At 37.4% G+C, this 20774-nt stretch overlaps 1 protein-coding gene across 1 annotated transcript in view; it reads right to left on the reverse strand.

Moving 5' to 3' along the window:
* Positions 1-20606, reverse strand: part of xxylt1 (xyloside xylosyltransferase 1) — a 60295-nt gene extending 39689 nt beyond the window's left edge. Inside the window, exons 1-3 of the mRNA XM_066709223.1 lie at positions 20256-20606; positions 19097-19632; positions 5410-5557 (exon numbers count right to left, since the gene is read on the reverse strand). Coding sequence (XP_066565320.1) covers positions 5410-5557; positions 19097-19606 — 658 coding nt within the window. The 5' untranslated portion in view covers positions 19607-19632; positions 20256-20606. The remainder of the gene's footprint in view (positions 1-5409; positions 5558-19096; positions 19633-20255) is intronic.
* Between the last annotated feature and the right edge of the window lie 168 nt (positions 20607-20774).

The raw sequence follows: 20774 nt of genomic DNA on the forward strand, positions 1-20774 counted from the left end.
AGATCCAGATTGTGAATCTTACTGATCAGAACATTTAAATATACACATATTCAGTGCATTCTTCATCTACAACATCCTCTGTAGTCTGTAGTATCATTTGTGAACAAATAGCTTTGATGTGACATCTTTCGTAAATTTTAATAACCTGTTGAGTATTTATTTTAAACTGGTACACTCGTGCATTTTTATAATGCGGATCTACTTATCTTTAAAACAAAGGACCAAACTCCAAGCTTCCAAATAAGCAGCAGAGCTCCCTATCCTTAAATGAGCTTACACAGAAAACAAAAATCTGTTTACTTCTGACTGAAATTTTCTGGGACATTTCTCTGTGATGCATGATAAGCTACTTAAAGTCAACCACACACTGAAAAAATCGATTTAGAATAAAATGGATGAAAAGAACAGAAAATCCAAACAAGACAAAATAATAAACAACAGTATTTTGGTGGGAAGCTGCAAAACTGTGCTGTGTCAGAAAGTACAAGCACAGTGTTGGAAGAGTTAATCTGTATTCCCAAGTCTGCATGATGAGAAAATCAATACCAGCCTTCCCCTGCATCCAGCAGCATAAACCAGCTGTCTGTCGCATTCAGTGTCCACAGCGCAAATACAGTATTCCCATCATAGGCTTATAGAGAGACAAAGCCATCGTTTCACAGCTATGCGAGCACAACGCTGGGTGTGAAAGCAGCAAGGGAGAGTTCTACATCTTTCCACTTCATGAACCACACAGGTTTTTCTTTTTTTTTATAATACATTTATGGTTCATCCTTTAGAGAATGTCATGCATTCCCTCTTAACCGTACATCTAAGTGAACTTTAAAAAGCACATAAGCCAATCACAAATTGTCACATTTAACAATCAAAGCTTTATGAAGTCTCAAATTAAAATGCATCCAATAATGGCTAACGTTTAATGCATTTCCTTCAATCATACATTTTAATTAGATAGTTTGAGTACTACGGAGAGCATTCACATTTTCACTATTTCTTAAACTGAAGGGATGACTGTATAGTGAAAACACAATATATAACATCTCCAAACATATTTCAATTTGAATACTTTCTGCAACTCAATTTGCAAATCACACTCATTTCCACAATAAATAATGAACTGGTGGTGTATCCAATTTTCCTATTGCTAAGGAAGTTATAAAGCACGCAGAGAAGGTGGTAGACTTTTCAACACTCAGCATTTCTACAGAGGCCCCTGGGGGGCACATAATAAGAAGATGAGTCCCCAGGCCCTTGTTTGCTGCAGCAAATTCACTCAAGGGATCATCTACATGTAGTGAAGCCTAAAAACATCTCTAATAACAAAACCCTCGGCTTGTCAAAATGATAAGAACAGAAAAACTCATCCACTCCATTTCACTTGCTAAATGAACAGAGCACAAAGAGCAACCTCCTCTGACACTGTCAGCAGGAGGTATCATAGGGCAAAGGTCATAGTCAGGGCAAAGGTTGTGAACATCAAGGAAATCCAGTTAGGTTTAGTGATGGAAACTGAAAACAACAACAACAAGAAAACAAGAAACTGTATTAACGAAAGAGGCTTTGAAAATAACAGATTGTTCTCCACAGATCTTAACAGACAACCTGACATAAAAAGAGCAAATAATATTGATCACTTCTGTATTCTCTGAAACTAATATTAATCAGCACAGTATATTTTATGTTAAACTACCAACAAGTAACGCAATTATAAATTATAAATAATGCTTTTTTATAGCTATTTTTATAGGTTAAGATCTTTCGAATACTACTGCTATATTTTGTGACTGAGGTCATAACGAAAACCTTTCTCCATTTTCATCACAAAACAGAGCAATGCAATACCCTAGAGCTCAGGGCTTCCCTCCAGCTGACCGATTCTCACATCTAATGGAACCATTACTCTCTGCCCTCCTGCTCTCTGATCTGATTTGCCTGGGCTCTCATAAGTAGAGTGTCCCCCCACCCCCCACCCCTTCAATGCAGACAAACACCCAATAGCTGGTCAGGAGTGAGAGGCCAGCACTCCAGGCAACACGGGGGAACACGCTTGCTCTGTATCGACAAATTTAGGACAGGAAGAGCTCGACTGATGGAACAAGCCTCACAGGGCAGAGTTTGGAAATAATGCAAGCAGACAACCTCCCTCCAGGTATCAGCAGTAACATTTGATCAGCAGGTCAATAAGGTAATACAATGGCAAGTTGTGCTTGAGCTGCTGTTTCGGAGACTGGGAACTGGTTTGACAAAGTTCTCACACTAGTACAAATTCTTATTGTAAATAAGTCCCAGTGAATTAGGTGTATGTATATTCTTCAGATCTTTTTTTCTTGCCCTTTTCTGAAACATAATCTAAAGCACTGTTTAGTAGCTGCTCTAATGTTTTGGTAAGTAATGTTCATTTCTTGATCGTAAATGCCAGGATTTATGTTGAAAGCTGATAATAACATTAGCAGTTTGTTAGTGATGTGCAAAATAAAAAAAACTCTGAGCCATGCATCTGTCTCTGTCTTCATGGCCCATTAGGGAGAGTTTTGAAAATGTGGCACATCTCCAAATTCCCATTCTCCAGTTTTAGGTAGTGCATTTCCCTCTGGGTTAAATTTAGCTGGGAAAAAAAGTTTATGAAAAATACCCACATGAACTTGAAATACAAAATGCTCCCCATATGTTAATAATTTACAAGTCTTATTTCCATTTACTTGTTCACTTCTGTCTTAAGTACCCCACCACAACAAAACTAAAGAGAGTGAAATGTATGAGAATTACAGGGTCACGAAAATGACGCACAATACATTCTGCATACAACACATAATGTAAAGCAAATTAATTTTGGATATGAGAATAGTGTTTTTTTTTTTAATGTCCTTTCTTGGAATCAAATACAGCAAAATTCAAAGCAGTGCAATCACTAACACTGTAGCATTTTCAATTATTATTATTATTATTTTTATTTCTTGGCAGACGCCCTTATCCAGGGCGACTTACAACATAAGTGCAAAAATACATTTGCATATTTGCATATATATTCACTTTTATAATTTATCTGTCTTTGGGAATTAAGTCTTCCATCTATTAAGCCTCTTCTATCTTCTCCCTACCCTCCTCTTCAGATGTTGTGACTTTAAATGATGCAGTAGTGCTACATGTAGTCCATCACTGATTTAAAAAAATTTAAGAAATGTCTGCTCTCTTTAAGGCAGGGGAAGCGATCACTCTGGCCAGAAAAGAACACATCTGTGGAATATTAAGATAAGAACTACAGACTCGGTTTTTTAGTTTATGTAGGTCTTCTGCTCTTAGTACAGGAACATCAAGGGTTAATTACACACACCAGGCAATACAGATACTGACCTAGTTCTGAACCTGGCTTCATTGCCCACACCACATTAACTGATCAAGGCTCAAGGGCTGGGCAAGTGACAATGTAACAATGGAAGAGATGCAGAAAAATGAAAAGAAAAAAAACATACCTGAATGTAATGTGGGTGTAATAAAATAATTCTACACATGTAGGTTGATAGTTTTGTCTTAAGGACTGGGAGGCCTAATAATAAGCAAAGTTGCTGAGAGCAGACAAGATGCTCTAAGGCAAATGGTCAGAGTTGTCAGTTTGAAAATTTGAGTGTGGCTGCAAAAGCCACATCAGGTATTAAGGTATTTTCAGAAGAATTCATGCTGAAATATAGGGCTTGCCACACCACTGACCAGCAGCCAAATCATAATGGGGTCAATACCACATTAGCAAAGCAAATCTGTAGAAACCGCAGTAGAGACATAGCCTACATTTTTGATTGACAAAATTAATAACAGAATCTGCCATTTAGACTGAAAGCCGATATGGACCTGTCTGTATCCACAGGCTATTGACAGCAAATTAGGTGAAATGGGGTTTTAATTGACAATATTTTTCTATGGAATGGAGCTGATCTTGCATTCATAATTACACGGATATGCACAACAAATAAGAGCAAGAAAAAAAGACATACTGTATAACAGCATTGTGTTATAGTGCATTGTATATACAGAATATTCACTAATATTGTAATATACAGCTGCACCCAGGAGAAATCCCTCTATGAGTTTTCTTCTAATTGCATCCATGTACGAACAGTGAATGCAGAATCTAAATTAAGCTAATGGATGTATGGAGGTGCTGCTTTGCACACAGGGAACCAAATGCAGTAATTTAATCAGGGGCAGTAAGTAATTTATATTGCTGTACAAAAACAAAAATAACATTCACAGCCGCAGCACACCAGGCAACAAATTTTAGATTGGACTAGTTTATAATGTATTTTTTTCAGTTCAATCAAAATTCCCAAGACAAACTTGGATTCTGTTCAGAACTCAAATGAGTGCCCTATTTAGTATTGCTCAAGATAAAGGTTAGCTTAATTTAACAAAAAGGTGATTATACAGATCTAGAGTCATTTAGTCATTTCAGCACGTAAAATACCAAATACTGTTTAACTCGCCCTCTGTCCCCTGTAGCCTTCGATAACAAACAGGAAAATGAAACCACACTGATTACTGCAACCTCTCTGCCGGCATGGCCATTTTTCCACCTCACAGTTTGTCTATAATTATAGACTGCACAAAGCTGATGTACCAGTAACCCTGACAAAAGAGAATCGGTTGCTCATGTCTGGACTGTGCTGTGCTGTGTAGGTGGGATTCGTGAGCACTGACATATATAACAAATCAAGGCTCAGAAGCTTCTATTTACTGAGAGATATTAAAGAAGCTTCGGACCAACAAAGCTTCAGTTGTGAATATTTATGATTGCACATGGGGTCTTTTTTTGCCTAGCATTTATTTCTCTATCATAAAAACACAAGAGCTAGTAAACTGTGAATCTCAAGTCTCTTTAATATCAGGAAAGTTTTTCATGGATGAGTGATAATATGAGTTGACACAAAGTAGCATTACTAAGATGTTTGCTTAAGGCTTTGTATCTGAGAGTACATACTACAGCAAAATACATGAAAATAAACATAATATGTATTTTATGCACATATATAAAGATTTAAATATATCTATATATATATATCAGTGGCATAGTAGTACGTATAATATTTCAAACTGAACTAGTCTGACCTGATAACAATATACCCTACAAGTTTCTGATATACAGATTTAAAATGAAATGTTTAGATCTACAGACTGCAGAAGCTCAACTGCGATAACTAACAAGTTTATTATACTGCATTCCACTTTTCACTTCAAATCATACAGATATTTACAGTAATAAAACCAGATTCTTAAAGGACTAATTGATTAATATGCAGTTCAACACTTTCCAATCAAAATGACGGCAAACATTTTGACCCATCGTCACCAACGGCTGCTCACCAGTCCCACCCACAAACACTGAGGAGAGAGCAGCCCAGTGGAGAGATCAGTGCTCACCTGCAGGCATGATGCGGTGCATGGCCACCGAAAGGAAGAAGATGGCATCGCTGTAGTAGGCCCCAGAACCAGCACTGAAGTGCTTCTGCATGGCCTCAACGATGGGGAACAGCTTTTCAGTCAGGACGCCCACATCGTGGAACACAAACTGGGGAGAAGGGCGGAGAGACAGGAGTGACATTACAATCCACACCTCTGCAAAGGACCACTGCACGTTGAACACAGCCTGGCCCAGGGAGTCTTCATCCGGGTTCCCAGGGACCACAGACATGCATAGCCACTGAATTCAAGTTTAATAACTTTTAAAATAATAATTCCAATTCCTTTACAGGTGAATATAACACGGAATTAAAAAGGCATTTACACGAGAAAGACCCTACTACTCTATTCCAGTTTGCATTAAGGTTTAGGCAAACTCAGGTTTTCTTATCATGGCTAATAAAGGGAAAAAGCTAAATATTTTCTTCACAGCTGTCCGTTTTAAATCCTTCACAACAAAAACAATACAAAACATTGTGTAGTACATAGCAATATTTTTTTCCCACCCTTTCACCACACATTTTCTAAAATGCTCCCTTTTGTTTTATACAGTGCTTTGTTCTCTCAGGTAGCCTACTGTTCCTGCAGGTATTTCCCAGTGGAGTGTTAACTGCCTGTGCTTAACTCAACAACCCATTTCAACCCATCTTCGGTCAATGGGAGACTAGTTGAGAAAAGTGCAGAAGCCGGGTAAGAGTCTCTATAAGACAAGAAGCTGCTCAAGCTTCACGGAGTACCAAGGAGCCTTTGCAAAATAAAAAGAACGTTTCTTTCACTTTAAAACTTGTGACCTAAACAGAAAAAAAGAGAAGTGAAAAATCACACACTGAGATTAATTTGTTCAGACAACTGGAAGTCTAAATGCCAATGTACTTCTGAGACAGTTACAACGAGTTTTAAATCAAAGCACTGTTAAAACAAGGTTTCATTAGAAAAGGCATTGCGATAACAAAAACAAAGAGGAGTTTGACAGTTGTTATGTGATGCATGAGGTTATAAATGGATAACATGTATTCACTGAAAAGCAGCGTACTTGATAAGGATCGCAATAAACACAATAACCTCACACTCAAGTTTAATGTGTATCATTTTCAATTACACTCTGCTTGCTTCTAAATCAACAGCATTATGATTTGGTGCTACTGACTGTTTAATAACAGCGAAGCACAATCAGTATATCAGAGAGGAGATTAATCTTTCAATGAATGACACCTCCAATTTCAATGAAATGCTCATTCAGGTCTAGAATATTTTAAACAGTTTAAAATTACTTCTACATTAATAAATTACGTACACAGTGTGTGAAGAGCTGCACAGATCAGCACAGAACATAGCACATAATGGTGAATACTGAAATACTTGTCCAAGGAACACTGAAACTCTGTCACATTTCATATGCAAGTGAAAAATCTGAATTTCATAGTTTGAGTATACAGGAGGCCTAACTCAGAGCTCTACATCAAATATTTATTTTGCCTTGGAAATGCATTAATATCCACTGACTTCTAAGAAACAGCAAGAGTAATTTAGAGTGTAATTTGTTTCTCAAATAAACTGTAGAAGCAGACTTCAGATTCCAAATTCTAATTTCAATATATATTTATTAAACTCTGAATGTTTCATAAGGAGCTAAGTAAACAGGGCCATTTAAGATCTCCAAAATGTGATGATAAAAATGTATCATTTAGAGCCTAGTTTAGTTTACGTCTACTCAAACTAAAGATACACCACATCAAGCCACCGGCTCACATTCATTACTCAAAGTGAAATTAAGTGGAATACCAGCAATTTTGTTAAAAGCCAAGATTAATTTCTTTCATGACTAATCTGGAGGTGCACAAATTTAAATGAAGGAGCCACCAAATGTAACTGTGGCAAAGCCCAAATTGCATGTAACTGCTTATTGTATGCCATTCTATAAGGTATCTTCTTTATCTGCAAGCTACTTCATAGTTGAACCTTAGTTTATCTACATCCCACATGAAAGAAAGGAAACAAAGACATCCCTCCGAGTTTGAGTGAAAGACTACAGCTCTAGTCTAGACTTAAAAACTAATTCTGAAGGCATACAAATGCAGAGCATGAAGAATTAATTTTTCTCATCAAAGTGCTCAGGTAATTTTCAGCTGTTCTCTGTTAAATGTTCATTAAGCCGATAATATATTCTTTATTCATTTTAGTCACCAAGCTAATTAAAACTTTAATTTACATAAGTATTGGCTAGTAGTGCAATTCTAAATTGAAATGATAATGTATTTATATAAATTTAAAAAATGATCACAACTTGTAAGTTTCAAAAATAAGTTATGTGTGAACTTAGCAACCTGCACAGAGTGGGAATTCAACAGAAACATAGAAGCCAAATACAGTAATTCAGTTGTTGAGAAAATAAAAATACGGGACATAAAACACCACAGCAAGAGTTTATACCTTGGAAAACTGAAAACTGAGGGGGAGCTGCTTCCTGAATCATTGCTCATTCTAAATGACTCTCTACGAGTTACTGTCTTGAGTTGTGTGGAGGAATGAAAACCTTAGCAAAGGTCAAGCACTGAAGTCCTGGTACACTGAGCATGTGCTCCAAAACAGTGGGAACATTGATTTTGCCATTCAGATACTGTCATTAATTGTACTAGGATTCGATTTAAGCTCTCTCTCAGTCTTTAAATATCTTTAACTGAGCTGCACTTCATGTTTCTGCATTGCGATCTTGCTGAAGAGAGATTCACCCCAGAAGATTCAGGGCCCATCGAATTAGGACTCCCCTCTACTCTGCCCTGGAGCTGGCAAAGACAACCTTGCACATCACCTGTACACCCCCACACTTGAATAGCCCTTAACACTGGCACTCAAGTCAAATAATAAGAATCATCCTATTTTGAAAGATTTTGAAAATACAAATTCATGTAATAATATATATATATATATATATATGATGATATTCAGAGGGAAACCAAAAATACATTCTGGGATTTTAACCTGGACAGAAAGAACACATTAAGGCACAGATCAAAAATGATAATTCTGTGCTTTACTCTGTGGTACTTCTTTTTGAATATATGATAAACTTGCCTATTACTACTACTACAGTTGAGGTGGTTCAGAGATTCATCAACACATCAAAGAAAGCTGTGCTTTCCTGCAGACCTTATACAGAAAGATCCAGTAAACACAAACAAAGGGGCTATATCACTGCAGGGGAAGGTGACCTTTAATAGTAAATCTAGCTTTCCCACAGCCTCAGTCTTGCCACCAAACAGAGCCAAACACGGAGTTTCTCTGCAGGTGAGTTACTGATGTGCTTGTGTCTGATAAATTAATACTTAGTGTGTTGGTGCAGAACTGAAGCATTGCAAGGCAAGTGTTCAAGCTGACCACAATCACCAGGTTAAATACACCTGTGTAGAAAGGAACAGGTCACTTTATTACTGAGATAGTGTTGAAACTCAGACCGACAACAGCAGCCTTCACATTTTTCCATTAGGCCTGAATCAAATGGTTCTCTAGTTCATAATAGGTGCTGGTCTCCATTTGTTTTTATTTTATCTTGTGAATGCTTTTCTGCTGGAGGTTTTGAAATTCCTCATTTTTGGTGCCGACCATTTTTCACTTCAAGTACTACATATTACACAAAGGCCTCATATAGACATTTTTTTTTTGTAGGCTACTTTAAAACCCATTATGTTTTGCTCCCCTGATCATTGTGGGATTCACAGTCATTTCCTGTTCTTTTTCTATTCTAGGATTTTCACAGCAAACAAGAGAACCCGTTATCTTAATAGACCCTGAGAGTCCGAGTGTTTTTTGGGATCATTTGTAAAATCCACTCAGGAGGGAAAAGAAATGTCCTTTAATTTAGTTCCATCTCAGTTCTCATTGGATAGACTAACGACTTGGGCTCTCAATCCTGACTTTAAAAGGACTGGCAGATGGTCAATATACATCTATGGTTTCATCTAGGAGGTGAAAGCACTGGCCGGCATTCTAATTAAATATGCCTCGGTCACAGGGAGAGCAGTATGAACACAAAAACGGCACTGTGCTTTTACTTTTCCTTAAAATAGACCAGCATTTTGTGCCTGTTTCTTAGTCATCAAATAATCTCAGTTGAAGCAACAGAGTACCTCACTGTATTTCAATAAGAAATAAACATGCAAGATGAAAGTCAAGTCAAGATGAAAAACACACTATCAGCATCCGAGATGTGTCTTTTTGTACCGCGGTTACAAAAATTGCGTTTCCTACATTATTCAAATGTATTTTCTCTAAAACTATGACAATGCTTTCTAGCATAGTATTTAGAATGTATAGGAGAAATAACAGGTAGGAGAAAAATGTATAAATAAATAACCATAGCCAGAAACCAGTGTTCATTTAGTCAATGAAAACTGTGGCGAAAAATATTCGTCAACGACCTATTTTCAGTGACGATAATGAGACGACATACTGTGGAAAAAAGCAATAAAAGAAAATAAATGTCTTCTAATTTTAGTTGATTAAAATGTGAATCTGGACTAAAATGCATCCGTGTAGCGCAGCAAATCGCAGTTCTGGGCAGATCTGCGCTGCTCCACCAATGGGATGGGTAGGATTCTGCAGATCTGTGCAGAACCGCAGAAATCTGTGCAACAGAATGTGACCCAATAGTGCACAAGCGTGTGTTTCACTAAACGTTGAACGCGCTTGATGTGGTTTACTGTTTCGGGCTTAACGTATAGGTGATACAGATTGTGTTAAGTTATACAACTATTCTTTTGTATACAGGACCTGTAAGTGCGGGTCTTGTAATTAGTGAAGTTAGGATCTAATTGGTTAACTAATAAGTACAGTCACGTTATGCACTTATATCATGAAGCACAATTCACGCTTTGTTACAGTTGAGTTTAACAACACGCTTATGCTTTTAATATCACTGTAAATATCCAATTCGTGGTTTATCAGCGGGGGTAAGGGAAATGTTAAAGCAAAAGCTATTTGAAATGTTAATATTGTCAGCGAAGTCCAATATATGCTTCCATACTGTTCTTGCACTCTATTATTATTACAACAAATATCAAGAGAGACTTCAAACTTCACAAAAAATTAATTACAGTAATATGTGACCATGAAGTTTACAATAGCTGTTTGTGAAAATACATTTCAAATTAAGTAAATCAATATGTTTATGTTTTCCATCCATCCACCTATTGATGTAAACATCTGGCATCAGACAAAGTTAAAATAAAATACAAGAACTAAAATGTGACTATAATTGCATTGACTAAAACTAGACTAAAATGACAGGTGTTTTCGTTGACTAATAACTGAAACTAATGAAAGACGAAATGACTAAAATGTGACTAAAACGGAAAAGAGTAAGACTAAAGCTAAATCTAAAATAGCTGCCATCTCCTTTACACACTTAAGGTTAAGCTTCTGTGTAGATAGCAAAGCAAGAAATAATGACATCCTTCAAGAATGGCTTATTGTTGAATTAAAAGTCTGTGGATTGTATATGGAATCATTTGAATTCAGAGAGCGGGGGCCACGGGTAATTGACCACGGGCATTTTCACAGTGCTGCAAAGGTTGCAGAGATGCCCAGGAATGACAAAGTCCTTTGGGGGACAGAGTGCCCTGCGCATCACACAGCAAAGGTGCAAATTAGCAAGGAAGTGGCTGAAGTGTAACAGTTCGCCAAGGTGAAATAGGAGTGCTTTTTCTAAAGTGTTTGCATTAAATGTGGAACATTAATCCTAATTAGATAAATGGATTGTTGATTCCCAGTGGTACTGCACTACTATATACAGTGAGGGAAAAAAGTATTTGATCCCCTGCTGATTTTGTACGTTTGCCCACTGACAAAGAAATGATCAGTCTATAATTTTAATGGGAGGTGTATTTTAACAGTGAGAGACAGAATAACAACAACAAAAAAGCCAGAAAAACACATTTCAAAAAAGTTATAAATTGATTTGCATGTTAATGAGGGAAATAAGTATAAGTTTTATAGCAACTCATTCTCCATAGCTTGTCTTTTAATAAAGGGTGCAATGCTTTTGGAGATTGTAATTTCTATATCTGAAGGCAAGGCATACAGTGTCTTTATAGCAATAGTCAATTTACCTTCCTTTCTCTTGAGGTCAATAAGGATATTGCTGTTATCTTAAAAAGGATATTTCAATTTTCATACAGCTTTCAAGTTTCAAACTCTAGTCCAAGAGACCAACATAAAAAAAAAAATACTGAACCTTAGCCAGCATTTGCAGTCCTAAAGGTATAATTGTAGGAGTCTCTCTGAGTTCATTCCACATTATTTCAATCAAGTCACGTAAATGTCTTTTATCCAAATACAGAATGAGGATGAAGAGAAAAAATTAGCTCAGGGTATAAATGACACAGCTACAGTTATTATTGTGCCTGCTTTATTGCGCGTGGTAATTGAATTGTGTTCTACTGGTTTGAATTAATTAGCAAGTCTGTAATGTTTATACCCAGAAAAATGCCTTTATTGCAAACAGTGTAGAATCACCTGGATTAGTGAAGCAATGTTGACTATTGAATGTTCAATTTCTCTGTATGGCAGTGCAATATCACAGTTCTGAATAAAGATTGTAAATATCAGTTAGGCTAATTTGTACTTATTCTGTTCATACAGGTATAAAACACAAAAATGGTATGTTGAAAACTAGATAAGTTGGCAATGATTTATTTGGGGGTACAGATGAAGACAGAACTTTTCTTACAGTTAAGTTGTTTGAGCATTATTTTGAAGAATTTAGTCTTTTTTTTTTTAACTAGTCCTCTTGAGGTAAAAAAAAATATATATATATATATATATATATATATATATATATATATATATATATATATATATATATGTATAGTATCTGTATCCAGAACACCCCCTCCTCCATAATAGAGACCCCTCCATGCTACAAGTGCAGTGTTGCCTTTCAGCAGTTTCCAGATCGCTGATTCAAACCAGCTATGTTGTCTTTGTCCCTTGGAGCTGTGGATGCCTTGCATTCTTATTTAAAATCAACTTTCCCAACAGTATTATTTGGAATGTCATCTCTTCTAAATACAGTCTTTATTGTATTAAATCATAGTTTTTTTTTTATTTGTATTATTATTATTATTCTATGGCTCTGGACCTGTACTTTTGTTGTTAGCACCATTCCTGGGGATTCAACTGACTGGCCTGTTTGCACAAAGCAGTATCCTTTGCTCTTGGAATTTTGACATGTCTATTTCACTTTGATGTGAGCTCTAAACTCTCTGCTGAGGCCCATTAACATGGCACCTTGTCGTGACCAGTGGCACACAAAGATTAATTTTACATTATATAACCTATTACATACCACTATTATGTGTGTGCTATTTTTTTTAAATAAAACAACAATCTTCTGTAAAGACTGTGTCTATGTCTGTGTATATATTAGTCTTATTTTCTTCTTATAAATGCTACATTTCCTATGCCTGCTGTACCCAAAATATATGAAATCTTAATTAATCTTTATTCATCGTAAATAATTAATGTGCATTTCATTCCAACTTGCATCTTAGTTTTTTCACAGGTCTGGGACAATCAAAACAGTTACTTAATTGTAGAGGGGTCAGATTGGTTATCTGCAGAGAGTGTAGTACAATTTTCCAGATCATATTTCCAAGTCTGAAAACTCATGTATTAAAGCACTGATAAAACACCCATCTACCAAGCTAGACTGTACAACCCTGCAACATAAAATAGTTTTGTCTAAAAAAAAAAAAAATGAATAGTTAATACATACACAAAATGTAACATCCTGTTGCTCCATTGTTGCTTAATCAGATCACCTTGAAAGAAAACTAGGAGCATGCCAATGATTCATATTATGGGCACAAGCATTTTATATAACACCCTTATCTGAATGACAGCCAGCTATTATCTAGAATGAGGGAAAGCAGACTTTGCAGGAGACACAAAGGGTTGGCATAGGCCTACTTGCTGGAATATGTTAAAAGCAGTCAATTAAAAGCAGATACTGTCAATTAGTGATTGTGGTTCTAAACCAAAAAGAGTGATGGTAATTTAATATACTGTGCGGGTTATTATATATCTAAAAGATCAGCCAATAAGGTTTGCATGAGACTGAGCTCTTTGTTAAAGGGCACATGAAGACTGAAACTAGATTTTGCACATTCTCTATTCAGAATTTAACAATCTGGCACAGTTAAGTTTAGGAGGATTAACTATGTCTAGGGACAGATCCCTGTAAACAGACTTTAAACTGAAAGAGAAAAGACTGGTGTTTTTCTCTTGACACATTTCGTGTGAAGATCAGAACTGAGAGGCACAAAGGGGAGACTTCTGAGGTTGTTTGATATGGATCTATTTAAATAATGGAAACAGCAGGGGGTGTGAATACTGCATCGTCTTTTACTGCTTTTTCCTCCGCAACAGTTAAAAAATAAAATAAATTCTGGACCTTCAACTGCAATACACTTCTCATACTGCAAAATTGATTGCCAAAAGAAAAGACTGAAGACTGAAAGAGTCGAGCCTTCTGGTGCGACACTGACAAAGGAAGGGAATCTAGCAATCCAAGATGCATCCTTCAAAGCTCTGTCAGGGAAAGCTGGGGAAGAGAGAGGATGTTCTGGAGGTTTCCTTGCTCAGTGCACTTCCGAACCACAAGGGGACATTTTTTACATCAAAGATATAGCACCAACTCATCAAGGTCCATATAAAAGTAAAACTAAAATAATTTCTAATAAAAATAAAATGTTGAAAACAACAAATTCCATAAAACCTGCAGTTTGTCTGTCCTTATAGTTTATCCCAACTTGAGGACACCGTGTTTATTATTCTACATGCAAACAAATGCTATTAATCCAGTGTATTAGTCAGCATTAAATTCTTAATGGAATGAAAGAGAATCAAAATGGGACCATTCTGTGCTGCTAGTAAGATTACAACATCCCCATTATTGCATGATTTTTGTATGCAATTACACTGCATCTATCTGACGTATTTTATATGCCTTAGAGTCCTACGTGTAATGTCAAAATGTCAGGATGCATTATTGTACGTCTTACTTTAATTTATTTTCAAATTTTAAGGTCACAGTAGCGAGATGTCTAAATCTATGGAACGGAACAAACTGGAGACCTGATTGTGGTCCATTTTACTTTCTATGCATTTGTTTTCCATTAATTTCTATGAATGCAGTGGCAATGATGCAAAATCAAATCCTCTCCCTTCTCTGTTTACAAAAATTAGTCTATTTACATGTGTATTATTTCAATTTTGCCTTGAACTATTGTTCAAGACAACAAAGAGAATTGAGTGTATATTCAATGCAAGGTCAAGGATTCCAGACTCATCATCACTTCACACGGTGCTATAGCCTGTTGCAACATGCCTTCCTCGCTTCAGTGAAGTGTCTACCTGATGCCTCAACATTACAGACAAAAATACCTCACATTTCCAGCTCTCTCTGTATCCTCTCACCACCAGTGTAATGCTATCATTTCCATTTACCATAGGATCATACAAACTAAATTAAATTTGCTTTTGTAAGAAAAAACTGTCCACACCTCAGAGAGTGTGCATGATGTTTTCAAGTCTCCTAAGCCATTGTGAGCGGGGCTAGGCTAAACCAGTAAGTCTGGTTGGGTCCCAAAATTATGTTTTAATAAGGCGGAAAATAATGACGATTCAATGTTTTGCTTTCATTCGATTTAAGCATGTTCTGATTTGACATTACTATTACTATTATTATTATTATTTCTGCAAACTTGGAAAAGTGCTTAAATATGTAGCATTGCTCCAAATAATTCTGGACCGCGTCTAAATCTGTATTACTCAAGCACCACTCCGCCACATGGCAGAGCTGATGAGAAGTGGATTAGTGGGCTGGATGAGCAGTTCACAGCCAGAACTCTTATTACTGTGCTTCTGTGTCAATGGGGAGGGGAGGGGAGGGGGGTGGATTATGAGGTAATCTGGCTTTCTGGCTTCCATCTTCCTGTTCTCATCTTGGCAAACCACACATTCAATACAAGGCAAAGGTTCAACATGAACTATGCAGCTTGAACCGGGGCCTGACTGAGAGTGTGACTTGGGAGGACATTTATCTGCCAGCAGATACTTCCTGATATTAATGTGTGGGCTAAATTCAATTTGCATGATCCCATTATCTCTCACTCTGCCAGACATGCCACAGTTGAATTGGTCTGATCAAAGACTGTATTAAAAATGTATTTAGACATTAACGAAGCACTGACTAGGAGGGAGTTAACTGGGAACGTTTGGTGTATTTACTCATTTGTCTATTTGTTGATTTATTTAATGTTATAAAACATGTTTGGTTTAGACCTGTTTCTAAACATATTAAGAATGCACAACAAGAGCAGGATTTATTAGAAGTTAACGTTCAGCCATAACATTATGACCACCGACAGGTGAAATGAATAACACTGATAATATCGTTATCATGGCACCTGTCAGTGGGTGGGATATATTAGGCAGCAAGTGAACATTTTGTACTCAAAGTTGATGTGTTAGAAGCAGGAAAAATGGGCAAGCGTAAGGATCTGAGCGACTTTGACAAGGGCCAAATTGTGATGGCTAGACGACTGGGTCAGAGCATCTCCAAAACTGCAGCTCTTGTGGGGTGTTCCCGGTCTGCAGTGGTCAGTACCTATCAAAAGTGGTCCAAGGAAGCAAAAGCAGTGAACCGGTGACGGGGTCATGGGCGGCCAAGGCTCATTGATGCACGTGGGGAGCGAAGGCTGGCCCGTGTGGTCCGATCCAAACAGATGAGCTACTGTAGCTCAAATTGCTGAAAAAGTGAATGCTGGTTCTGATAGAAAGGTGTCAGAACACACAGTGCATCGCAGTTTGTTGCGTATGGGGCTGCGTAGCTGCAGACCAGTCAGGGTGCCCATGCTGACCCCTGTCCACTGATGAAAGCACCTACAATGGGCACATGAGCATCAGAACTGGACCATGGAGCAATGGAAGAAGGTGGCCTGGTCTGATGAATCACGAGTTCAAGGTGTTGACTTGGCCTCCAAATTCCCCAGATCTCAATCCAATCAAGCATCTGTGGGATACGCTGGACAAACAAGTCTGATCCATGGAGGCCCCACCTCGCAACTTACAGGACTTAAAGGATCTGCTGCTAACGTCTTGGTGCCAGATACCACAGCACACCTTCAGAGGTCTAGTGGAGTCCATGCCTCGATGGGTCAGGGCTGTTTTGGGGGCAAAAGGGGGACCTACACAATATTAGGCAGGTGGTCATAATGTTATGGCTGATCAGTGTATATGGGGAATGAGAAGTGAGTTGGCTAATGTTCATGTCCAAATTAAAGACAACTGGACGGACATGTTCAGGTTGTTGTTACACATTCTATTTGCACGATTAAACTGCTATGTCATTAAATAGGCAAAAGAAGATGGACCTTTTTAAAAAAACATATAGTATAGGCACAAAGAACATTTTCAACATTTCTGCCAATGGTAGAAAATAAATTCCAAAAGGTATGGCTTTATCCAGGCCTGTGGTAGCTGAAGTAGGTAAAATAAACTGTAATATTTTGTCTATGACTTACATGCTCCTTCTGTGTTGTTCATCACTTAACAAAATGCCACTCAAGACCAACACTGCCCCCATGTGGATGAATCTCAAAATTGAAAACTTCTTTGAGTGGACAAAAAAGATGACTGTTAACTTAGTCAAAATCACTGTTAAGGACATATTTATGTTGGCTTCAGTCTTGCTTTTTAACTATTCTGTCTATTTTGTAGAACAAAATTTCTATGCAGTAAAGGTCAACTTTCAATAAAAAAAATTCAATAAAATAACAATGGTTCAACTTAAGGAACTTTGTTCCAGGTCACATTATTAATATAGAAACTACAGAATGACAGGGTAATAGAATTATTTAGTTCTTGCTTCAATTTAAGGTTAGTCATATGTGTTTAAAAAAACACAAAACTATTGAAATGACTCCCACTTCTACTGCTGCAAAATGTAAATGGTTAAAACATTCATATAAATTGATAACCAAGGAGAACAAAATTATACATTTGTTATTTCATAACGTTAAGCATACAATTAAAAAGCTGGTGGACAATTACAAAAGCAATCCATTTCATAACCTGTAACTGATTACAGTTTTATAACGTTCTGAAGAACAAAGTCAAACAATGGATGAAACATTTTCTGTTTACTGAGCATCAACGGACTCAATTTCTCTCCCACTGTCACCTCATTTTATACCAATGTCTACAACTGCTGCTCAGCTCAATGGACTTCCTGTAGATCTACAATTTAAAACAAAACATAAGTTACACAGTACAAGTAGTCAGTGCATGTACAACTCTCATGCCAGTCTAAGTACATCACTGCTTACAAACTAGTTTCCATAGCATAGTATTCAGTAATTGCAAATACATTGTTCCAAAGTGCTTTCTACACAAATACTTTTCTTTTAAACAGTCAACAGTTAATCCCTTTGCCAAAAACCTTTGACATAGATAAACAGACTACTTACGTTTTAGTCATGAGTGATTGCTTTAAAGCAGCGCTAGAAAACTCTGACTCCTTTCAAGAAATTGAGTCATTAGCAACAGTTGAATGCATTATATACAACTAGCAACCATTCCTTAGTTAGCATTCCCCGTTTTAATTTCATTAGCTACCGACCGATTCCTATAACCTTATGACTTCAAAATATGAGATTTCACCAGAATAATTTTCAAAATAGCCAAAAAAAACTCCACTTGACTGTTACAGCTACTCAGTGTAGTTTCACAACTGCAGCCTATATATGTGTATGTGTTGTATGTATACCAGTATACTATGTATTTGGTGCTTTATTTAGCCTTTTATTCTAACATGTTGAAGGAGGCAATCGAATTTCCAATGATCTTTAGGCCTGCAGTAGGATACCACTGGTTTCCATAATATAGTAGAGTAGAAAGCAATTGAATGGAACAATAGGATTATTCAGATTGAGGAGGGTCAGAATAGTGGTCCACTGCATTGCACCAAACTCCAAACCTGCATCTTTCAGCACTTAAATTCACTTTTCAGGAGTAATTGAAATGAAACAAATGAAAGCAGCAGTCACTTCCAATTAAAGTTAAAAACTACTCCAAATCAAGCTTTCTGACTTCTTCGAGAAAACCTGATAATTGCATTGTACATCCCCAGTGTAAAGATAACACTAGAACATTATTTCTTATTGATTTATTTTGTTCATCATCAAATCGATCAACAAAAAACCTTTGAAAGTGATCTAGTATTTCCACCTGATGAATACCCTACTGAATAAGCTGCAGGATGAATGGTCAAAGAGCAGAACAAGATAACAATGTTTATCTGATTTATTTGATTTCTTTTCAGTGATACTACCCATGCTAACTATTATTTAATAACACAAAACTAAATATGTAACTACATAGCACTAAGACAGGAAGGAAAACATCAGCACTAACTCCCTGACACAACATACTTGTTTTGGCAATTTCCTGCATATCACATTCTCTTAGCACAAAAGTCTACTGTGTTACTTCCTGTTCATGGTACAGACCTTTACCATTCTCAGAGGTCCTGGTGATGAACAACAGCATGCATGTACTGTTACGCACACAGATGCACCAGCGCACTCACCTCATAACGAAAGGTGGCATCTCGAAACAGGTCTGGCAGCATCCTCTCCCCCAGATCTCGGCTTTGCTCGTCGCTGACAAAATGCAGAGTCAAAACCTCCCCGTCCATGAATCTGCCGTGCTTCACCATGGACTTCATGGCCACCTGAAACTTCTCCTGCAGTCCCTTGTTTTTGTCCACTTTAGTGAACATCATGAGTGCATGGTAATACTGAAGAATCCCTGGCACCCCATCTTTCCTCTTCACTTTGTCACGGTCTTCCAGGACAGACTGAATGTCAGGCTGTCCCGGTTTTGTGGCCGAGGACAGGTCTGCATCATTCCTGTTGGCATTCTGGCTGGCCTGACTGTCTTTGATGCGCTTGGTTGTGCTGGAAAAGTTCTGCCGCTCTGATCCAAAGTAGTAGAAAGCCACCACAGCCAGCGCAGCAGCAAGCAGCAGCACTACCTGGTAGGATCTGAAGGTGCCGACTCGAACCATTGCGTTTGAGAAGAGCTTCAGGATGCCCATGATTCTGCTGGAGAATGGAGAATATCCTGTTTGTGTGACACATACAAGAGAGCCGGGGGGAAGATCATGTTAGCACAGTTTCCTCCACAGCAGTGCAGCTCTCTGGTATTTGGCTTTACTTAGCTCCAGGAAGGAGCCATGCTGGATCATTAATCTGAAGCTGAGACACAAAACATGGGTGCAGAGTGAATATGCTCTTGACACAGAAAATGGGAAGAGAGGGTGCTACCTCAATGCTAAATAAATGCATTCGTTAATTGCAAACATATAAATGCAAATATACATTTCTTTTTCCACAAGCACTGCTTTGGCAAGAGATACAAAGCAAGACGTGTAAATAACTGCAATCTACACAAAATATCATACGTGCAGCATCAATTGGTTTTTAATTGATGCTTCGCCAGCTACAAAACAAAGCGTGACATGAAGCCACAAAATCAAATATTTGTTTATTTTATTTTTAAACAAGTGAACATAAGCCCCTTTCTTAACTTCGTATATCGACCTTTTTTATCAACGTGTATTCATTCAAGCATTCCTATAACTATAAATTACATGAATCCATGTATCATGTTAACAATAATTTTGTGTTTGAACTAGCTAAAAATGACAAACACACTTTACTACTCACATACAAAAATGAGTTTACCTTCATGCAGGCAGCCATATTGCAACACCACGAAACTACCATTCCCTTCGGCAAAGCATCCTACATTTCCCACAATGCAACATTTACACAACGGTACCCGAAAATGTGATTTATATTAAAAGAAAAGTGTAATTTTAAGTAATATAGATTAAACACATTACAACTCGTTGAATTTTAATCACTGAGTAGTCTGAATTACTTCGCTTGAGGTTTGTCTGAACTAATGTTTGTTATACACAATGTAGACACGTAGCAACTTTATTACCGTGCTTTTTTAATGTCACAAATAACGGATAATACAGTGTAATAATACAGTGAGAAATACACTCCCTGGAAGCATGGACAGAAATCTGAAACAAATGAAAAAATGTAGTGGCATATTTACGACACTGCAGTGCACGTAGGTTCCACTTGGAGCTCTCTTATCTTATTGGTCGCCGTCGTGTAGCGCACATTTCCGCAGTTCTGCACGGATCAGCGCTGCTTCACCAATAGGATCGGTGGGATTCTGCAGATATG

The sequence above is a fragment of the Amia ocellicauda genome, chromosome 7 (genome assembly GCF_036373705.1).
Source record: "Amia ocellicauda isolate fAmiCal2 chromosome 7, fAmiCal2.hap1, whole genome shotgun sequence".
Taxonomy (NCBI): domain Eukaryota; kingdom Metazoa; phylum Chordata; class Actinopteri; order Amiiformes; family Amiidae; genus Amia; species Amia ocellicauda.